General features: G+C 39.7%; 1 protein-coding gene and 1 pseudogene across 1 annotated transcript; both read left to right on the plus strand.

Moving 5' to 3' along the window:
- The first annotated feature begins 719 nt into the window (after positions 1–719).
- On the plus strand, positions 720–4,601 carry LOC106389470 (serine/threonine-protein kinase/endoribonuclease IRE1a). The gene is made up of 7 exons (XM_013829735.3): positions 720–1,142; positions 1,229–1,466; positions 1,873–3,077; positions 3,234–3,406; positions 3,547–3,793; positions 3,879–4,182; positions 4,260–4,601. Exons 1-7 carry the CDS (start codon positions 991–993, stop codon positions 4,404–4,406), a joined length of 2,466 nt encoding a protein of 821 aa, XP_013685189.2. The 5' UTR covers positions 720–990; the 3' UTR covers positions 4,407–4,601.
- A 79-nt stretch (positions 4,602–4,680) lies between these two features.
- On the plus strand, positions 4,681–5,770 carry LOC106389471 (annotated as a pseudogene).
- Positions 5,771–8,313: the final 2,543 nt, after the last annotated feature.

Consider the following 8,313-nt stretch of genomic DNA (forward strand, 5'->3'; position numbering starts at 1 on the left):
TTAGTGGATTCTAAATTTTGAATAGAAGTTCAGAACCCTTGTCAAAATAAATCTAAGATGCACTAATTTATTTATCAAAAATTATCATATTATAGTTCATGTTTTTATTTTAAAAAATAAAAATACTCTCGTAAATTTTTGCATGATAAAAGTAATTTTATCTTTTTTTTTTCTGAGAAAGAGATTTTATTGATCATGTTTTGTCGACTATATTCAGGCTGGACTTGTGCATATTCTTTTGAAACATTTCAATGGAACCTCAACTTTTGGGGCCTCCATTTAAAAAAAATAAAAATAAATTATATATGTATTATGTAACTATGATTTTTGATATAACAACTTAAAAAATATTAAATTTTGAAAAAGTAGATAAATTTTTTAGTTTACGAAATGTATACAATTCTGATGGATTTTATATTGGTATGATTGAGATTTTGGATAAATTTTATACTATGAAACTATATTTATAAAATTTTTTGTAAAGTTTATGAATAGTAATTTTTTTTTTTTTTTTTTTGATCTTAGTAATACTGGTGACTATAGTAACAATAACTTTCTCATGATGGTTGATGTTTGAATATTAATTACATCGATTGGCAAAGTTTCTCAAAATCTTCTTTGAGGTAAAAAGTTCCTGAGGTTTCTTTCTGTAAAATCTAATTAGTTTGAGGTTTTAATGTTATTTTTCATTTCTTCTGTACCTTTCTATCAAAGTTAAAGAAATTAACGCGTCGGCTCGGCTTGGCTTAATAGTTGGGAGTAAGGTGGTGGGGGAGACGAAACTCGACGGCAGAGAGATCCCAAAACCGCAGTCTCAGACCAAGCTTCGCATCTCTCTGTTGACTTTACCCACAAGTCAATTCCAAAACCCTAGCTTCTTCTCCCATCTCTCCGTGAGGATTCTCAAATCCTTATCTCTTCTTCTTCTTCTTCTTCTTCCTCTCTCTCTCTCTCTCTCACAGATCAATCATCTTCTCCTCTCCGATCCATATGCTCCCGACGATGCCAAGATGCCACTTTCTCCGCCATCTCTTCCTCTTACTATTGCTGGTACTGTCACCATGGACATCTTCTTGCGCCGCTGAATCGTCCAATCTCATCTCCGTATACGGACGAGCCGCTAGCAGATCGCTCTTGTCTTCGTGAGTTTCTCTTACGAACCTTTTTGATGTTTTGCTTTCTGTTATTGGTTGTGATGTGTCTTTTGTCTTTTGTCTTTTGTAATCAGTGAAGAACCAAACACGGAGCTTGTCGTTGATCTCTCCGGGAAAGTGTCCTTAATCATGCACCCATCGAACAAACCAATCTGGTCCTTTTCATCAGGATCGCCCATTCATTCCTCCTATCAGGCTCCTCTTAGTGTTGTTAACAACACAGAGAACGCTACTGAGATAAGCAAAGCTTTCGTTGTTGAGTATATAGACAACTCTGAGGTCACCACGGTTGATGATGGCTATACTAGAAAGGTATGAAACAGTTTCATGCATCTATCTTTACATGGCCGGTCCTCGGTAATGCCAGATGAAACACTAGCCCCCAAAATTTTAGGAAAAAATTATATATATATAGGCCCCAAATTTGTAAAAAAATACTACCTCCTTTTCATAAAGAACTTCAGTCAGACACTTTATTAAGAAAATGATTGACATGTATTTATGTTTTCATTTGAGATAAACAAATGTATTTATAAGATCAATTCATTTTGTAATTAATATTGAGCTGAAATTGATTATAAATTGCATTGGAATAGGAGAATGACATTTTTTATGTAACAAAAAAAAAAATGCTAAAGTGAAATCTTTACTAAATTGTCTATGGCCCCCAAAATACTCGGTTGAACTTCTATCTCACACATTTGTTTATCAAGTGCAGACCATGGAGGACTTGCTCATGGAGATGCCGCGCGTGACTGATGATGGTCTAACTCTTGGATCCAAAACATCTACTACTTATTTAGTTGATGCCTTATCAGGGAGGCTACTCCATGTTTATAAAACCACACAGTCTTCAGGAGATAATAAGAACACTAACGTTATGGTGAAGCCCACTACCGCTGATAATTTGGTCAACCTACAGCTTCTCATCACGCGAACCGACTCCAAGCTAGAGCATTTCGATAAAACCTCGCAGAAGCCTGTGTGGAACGTGACGGTTTCTCATTTCCGAGCTGATTTGCGCTGTGATTTGGCTTTCAATAGAGACAAGAACCTCGGTCCTGAGATTCTCACTGGAATCTATATGCCGTTGCGGTGTGGTGGTAATCACACTGACATCCGTGCGCTCGTTAGATCAGGGGTTTTCATCAGGGTGCCTCAGGGTCAGCGAGTGGGAACTGAAAGTGGCTATGATGCGAAAATGCTGCCCTCTGCAGCAACCAGAGAGTCAAGGAAGTTATGGGAACATGATGTGTTTGCCAAAGGTTTCAGATGGTCGCCGGTGAAGTTATTGGTCCCTTTGTTTGTTGTCTGTGCTGTTGTCATCTCTGTTTTCGTAAAAAGATCTTGGTCGAGCGGCGGCGACTTGAATTCAAAGTCTGGACCGTCCAAGAAGAAGAAGAACCGTAAATCAAGGCAGTCAGACTTCGAGCTGATTGAAGGAGGTCAGATGTTGCTAGGCTTCACTAACACTCTAAACGGTGCAGCTGATGGGAGAAAGATTGGGAAGCTGTTTGTATCGAATAAAGAAATCGCAAAGGGAAGTAACGGGACCGTGGTGTTTGAGGGTGTTTACGAAGGCCGGCCAGTAGCTGTGAAACGGCTTGTTAGATCCCATCACGAGGTTGCTTTCAAGGAGATTCAGAACCTCATTGCGTCTGATCAACACTCGAATATCATTAGGTGGTACGGCGTGGAGTATGACAGGGATTTTGTTTACCTCTCTCTGGAGCGTTGCACATGCAGTTTAGATGATTTGATCAAAACCTATTTAAATGTCTCTGTGACTAAAGTAATGGGAAACAGCGGATCTACAGAAGCTGCGAATGAGATCAAACTGGCTTCCTTGGAGGGAGTTGCGGAGGGTAACAATTTGTGGAAAGTGGGAGGCCACCCGTCACCGCTCATGCTCAAACTAATGAGGTTAGATCTTGGCTTCAGGGTCTATGCATATATCATAATATTCTTGGATTAAGAAATGGTAGCAACCTTAGTTAGATGGTCTTGATAAGTGTAGGCTATGTAGTAGATTAATTAAAAAAACTTGTTTGCTGGTTTTCTTGTACTGTTGTGATGCAGAGATATAGTTTTTGGGCTTGCTCACTTGCATGAATTGGGAATAGTTCATCGGGACTTGAAACCACAAAATGTATTGATAAGTAAAGGGATGAATTTGAGTGCAAAGCTTTCTGATATGGGCATTAGCAAGCGTCTAACTGGGGATATGTCATCCTTGGGTCATTTTGCCACAGGTTTGTTCTTGTCTTTGTTTGATCATAGTTAATACATAATGGCCTAGGTTGTTCAGGAAAATGCTTGCTAGTGTCTAAACGTGGTAGATGATTGATTGCTGAATATGTTATTAAAAGTTGTTATGCTTATAAAATTGCAGGGTGTGGTAGTTCTGGTTGGCAAGCACCGGAGCAGCTTCTTCAAGGCCGCCAAACACGAGCTGTGGACATGTTTAGTTTAGGATGCATCCTCTTTTACTCTATAACTGGTTGTAAGCATCCATTTGGAGATGATCTTGAACGTGATGTCAACATCGTGAAGAACAAAGTTGACTTGTTTCTAGTAGAACATGTTCCCGAAGCTTCAGACCTGATCTCTCGTTTATTAAATCCAAACCCTGATTTGCGGTAATGGCCATTTTCTTATCTAACGACTCAAAATTCACTCAACAAAACCCCCCAAAATTTTTAATGTGGTGCTTGATGTTTGCAGACCAAGTGCTAAAGAAGTATTGCTCCATCCAATGTTCTGGAACTCAGAGATGAGACTCTCTTTTCTCCGGGATGCTAGTGACCGAGTAGAGCTCGAAAACAGAGAGGCTGATTCCAAGATCTTGAGAGCAATGGAGAGTACAGCTCCAGTGGCTATAGGAGGGAAGTGGGATGAAAAGCTAGAACCTATCTTCATTACTAACATCGGACGGTACAGGCGTTACAAGTATGACAGTATCCGTGACTTGTTACGTGTCATTAGAAACAAATTGAATCATCACCGAGAACTTCCTTCAGAGATCCAGGTTTGTCTTTCTCAAGTAAAACCCTCAAAAGACTGTTACATAGATGAGCATAAACTGGTTGTTTTTTAATGTCTTAGGAACTTGTTGGAACGGTTCCAGAAGGATTCGACCAGTACTTCTCTGTTCGGTTTCCGAAATTGCTGATTGAAGTCTATAGAGTCATCTCTGTGCATTGCAAGGAAGAAGAAGTATTCAGAAAGTACTTCAAATGCAACAACATGTAATATAAACCAATCCGCTCTCCAGCCCTTGTTTGTAATCCATGTTTGTTGTTGCTACATATTACATAAATTAACTGCTATCTATCTAAATCGATTGCTATGTGCGTTACTAATCTATGTAAACATAATATATCTCATGTAAGGCTTGTGTTTCAAATGACATTCTGCAACAAAAAATAAGATTTGTATATTTTAATGTTTGTTTTCGTAGAATCTGGCAAAGAGAGTACTTGCGAATTGTTATTTTAATATGCAGGATCAGTACAAAAGAGAGATGATGGATAGTGGGATCCAAGCTGATGATTTTAATGGAAGGGCTTTGCAGAAGGTGGTTCAGTCAATGGTGCTTCTGGAGAAATGCTTCAGTTTGGGTCTTGTTCTCGATGATGTGACGGTAACTAAGGTGAATGGAAGTTCTATGCAGTGTGTCTGAGGCACTCGAGGTTTTAGAGAAAGTGGGAATGCAAAGGAAGTAAAGTCGATGTTGTAGCTTGTAACACCTTGGTAAAAAGGTACTGTGCGCTAGGGAAAGTAAGGGTTGCTCAACGTGACAGTGTGAAAGCTGGAATGGTGGATTCAGCTCTTGACGCTTTTCACAGATCCGTACAATAGTGTTTACCTAGGGCTTTACCAAGGAACATCGTTGGGAGGAAGCTCTTGAATTCATGTTGTCAAGAGATGTTGACAGAAGCTTCAAGTTGATAAATTTATGTGAGAGAGGCAGTGTGGAAAACGCAAAGATGGCATACGATCAAATGATCGGAGAATGTTGATTGCTTGATTCATAGATACATCCAAGAAGGCTACTGGAAGAAACACTTGATGCTTTAAAACGACATGGGGACCAGAGGCTATTAGCTTCGATCATCAACAGTCAATGCTGTCATTCTCGGGTTCTGTAAGCAATATGAGTCATGAATAGCATCAAGTTTGTGGAAGACATAGCTGAAAGAGGATGCGTACCTGATGGAGAAAGCTACACAATCTGTTGCTTGAAAAATTGTGCGTCAAGGCTGATTTTCAGATGGCTGGGTTGCTTTTCTCACGGATGGTGGAGAAGAGATTATCCATGATTCTTCTATGTGGATTTCACTGATGTATTGTCTCAACCAAAAAATCGCGTTCCACATAGAAACCTTATTGCAGGAGATAATCAAAACTTAAAGCTGGAGGCAGTGACAACCTTGTTTGAGGTCATGGTAGTGCATCTGCAACAAATACAAAGAAGTCTAAACAAAGATGGTTGGGTTGTTCTGAAAATCTGCTTAAAGCAAAGAGCTTATGGAGAAAAGGAGAGACCTAAACGAGAGCCAAAACATTACAACAACATGAGAAAATGGCAAAATGGAGAAATGGACAACGTTTAAAATGGGACAATGTAACTCGGATCAAGCGGTGGAATTCAGACAGGGAAAGAGAGAAGAGAAATGTCGTGTTCAGATGAAGAACATGAGGGCTTCGATGCTTACCGTAAAGGTGGATATCACGCCGTTAGAATCGGAGACTAGTTTTCAGGTGGACGATACATCGCTCAGAGAAAACTCGTTTGGGGCCAATTCTCCACCGTTTGGCTTGCCTACGATACTCACACTTCTGTAAGCTTCTCTCCGCTCTTATACCATCTCGGTTTACTTTGCCAACAAGATCTTAAATGCAGTATTCCAATTCATAAATATGTTTCTTTTTTTCTCCTTATGATTCCCTGTAACCCATTCTGGTGCAAGATCTTGGCTTCTTATGAATTCATCTTTCAGAAAAAAAACATAGTTTTAAGTCTGTGGATCATGGTTCTGGATTTTGTCACCCTACTCTCTAGTTTAACAACCATTGCAGTTTGTTTAAGGAAGAAACTATTGCTGCGTGTTGTGCACGTAAATGCGTATTAAATGCCACTTTATGAGTGTTTCATCAGCTATAGGCTCAATCTCATGTTTTTTTTTTCTCTCTTCTGACGTCAAACCAGAGAATAGGAGTTCTTTACCGTCTCTAAAACAGGAAAACACTTTTTATTCTCTTACATTCTGATGTTTTGCTTAGAGTGGAGGAATGTATGTTCATGTTTATAGATTAGAAGCCCTAGTTTTAATAAAATTGGAACTGAAACTAAACTCCTTCAAGGGTTTGTAACAGCTAATAAAGATGGACAGATGGTAGTAGAAGAGTGGTGGGAGAAGGCTGTTGAAGTCGTTACGAAACGCGGATAAGAGAGGACACGTAGCATTAGCTCGTTTGACGATCATCAAGAAAGTTTGTTACGGGTTGTTACGTAGAGCAGATTATAAGAACAGAGTGTTGTGCTCATTTACATTCATTCAGATTCATTGTAAACTTTTCTCTCAAATCTAATAAAATTCTTTGGTGTTCTTGAGTTTACTGGGTTTGAAGATCGCTCTCTTTCGAGATCTTCCACAGGTAAACTTTGATTCCACGTTTTACGAACGTTGAATCGATCATAGTGCTTAAACTCACGTTTAACCTCTATCAGTGGTATCAGAGCCCTCTATCCTCGGAATCAATGGCGGAAACAAGAGCTCAGACGTTACAGAAAGGCGCAGCGTCGAAGGAGATCGACGGAATGATTGCGAATCGTTTCGACGCAATCGAGAAGGAGATGACGTTGCAACGCGAAAGAGAAGAACGACGAGATGCGGATCTACGTCAAGTTCTAGCAACGTTAGCGAAGATGGCGAGTAATCAAGCGATGAACGCGTCGACGAGTGGAACTGCAGATCAAAATGAGTTTCCATCGATGAATGCGGATCTGAGAGATCAGATTTGATTGCCGCCAAATCAACGATCACAATACGGATGTGTGACTCGTTTAACGAAGATCGACTTTCCTCGTTTCAATGGTGAGAAGTACAAGGAATGGTTAGGAAAAGCAGAACAATTCTTTACGATTGATAATACTCCAGAAGAGAAGAAAGTAGGCATTGCGTCGATGCATTTTGTTGATGAAGAGTCAACTTGGCATCTAGCTTTGATGCAAGAAGATGAAGATGCGTTGGTATTGAGTAGTTGGAGGGAGTATAAGAGTAGACTCAAAGAACGTTATGAGGAGATTATGGATGATCCTATGGCGGAGCTGAAAGAGTTGAGGGAGACTGAAGGAATTGTGGAGTATAACAAAAAGTTTGAGCTTATAAGAACTCTTCTCAAGATGTCTGAGGAGTACTTATTGAGTGCTTATTTGGCAGGCTTAAGGATGGATACACAGATGCATGTGAGGATGTTCAACCCTCAATCAACTCGGCAATGCTTGGTATTGGGAAGATTATATGAAAAAACTCATCCGAGGAGAGATGTGAAGAGCAATTGGACTACAACTAAACCTCAGATCATCAATCACCAACATAAGGGAATTTTACCAATGAAGAAAGACGAAGGCTGGAAACAAAAGGAGAATAATGGGAAGTTGAGACCATTTCTTTCTCAAACAGAGATGAGTGAGAGAAGAGCTAAAGGCTTGTGTTACTACTGTGATGAGAAGTTCACTCCTGAACATTTTCAAAAACACAAGAAGACGCAGCTTTACTCACTGGATTATGAGGATGAAGGGGATTTGGAGATGATTTGGAATGAAGAAGGAGAGAGGGAGCAAATGGATAGAGAAGTAGTGCATATATCCATTAATGCTATTGCCGGTATTAGTGATTACACTACAATGAAAGTGAAAGGGATGCATGGGAAGAGAACCTTATATGTGTTGATAGACTCAGGATCTACACATAACTTCATTGATAGTAAGATCATTGAGTTGCTGGGATGTAAAGTCAGAGAAGCTGGGAGAGCGAAAGTAGCAGTGGCAGACGGTACAAAGATCAATGTCTCTGGGCGTATTGACAACTTCAAATGGAACTTTCATGGAACTCAGTTCATGACATACTTCATGGTAATTCCTTTGGGTGGT

The sequence above is a fragment of the Brassica napus genome, chromosome C3 (genome assembly GCF_020379485.1).
Source record: "Brassica napus cultivar Da-Ae chromosome C3, Da-Ae, whole genome shotgun sequence".
In the NCBI taxonomy this organism is placed as follows: Eukaryota; Viridiplantae; Streptophyta; class Magnoliopsida; order Brassicales; family Brassicaceae; genus Brassica; species Brassica napus.

Bases quoted from the DNA above. Each gene is read 5' to 3' on its own strand.
- LOC106389470 (XM_013829735.3), top strand. From the start codon at position 991: ATGCTCCCGACGATGCCAAGATGCCACTTTCTCCGCCATCTCTTCCTC. The intron at 1,467-1,872 runs GTATGAAACAGT...TATCAAGTGCAG, and splicing joins ATGATGGCTATACTAGAAAG to ACCATGGAGGACTTGCTCAT. The intron at 4,183-4,259 runs GTTTGTCTTTCT...TTAATGTCTTAG, and splicing joins AACTTCCTTCAGAGATCCAG to GAACTTGTTGGAACGGTTCC.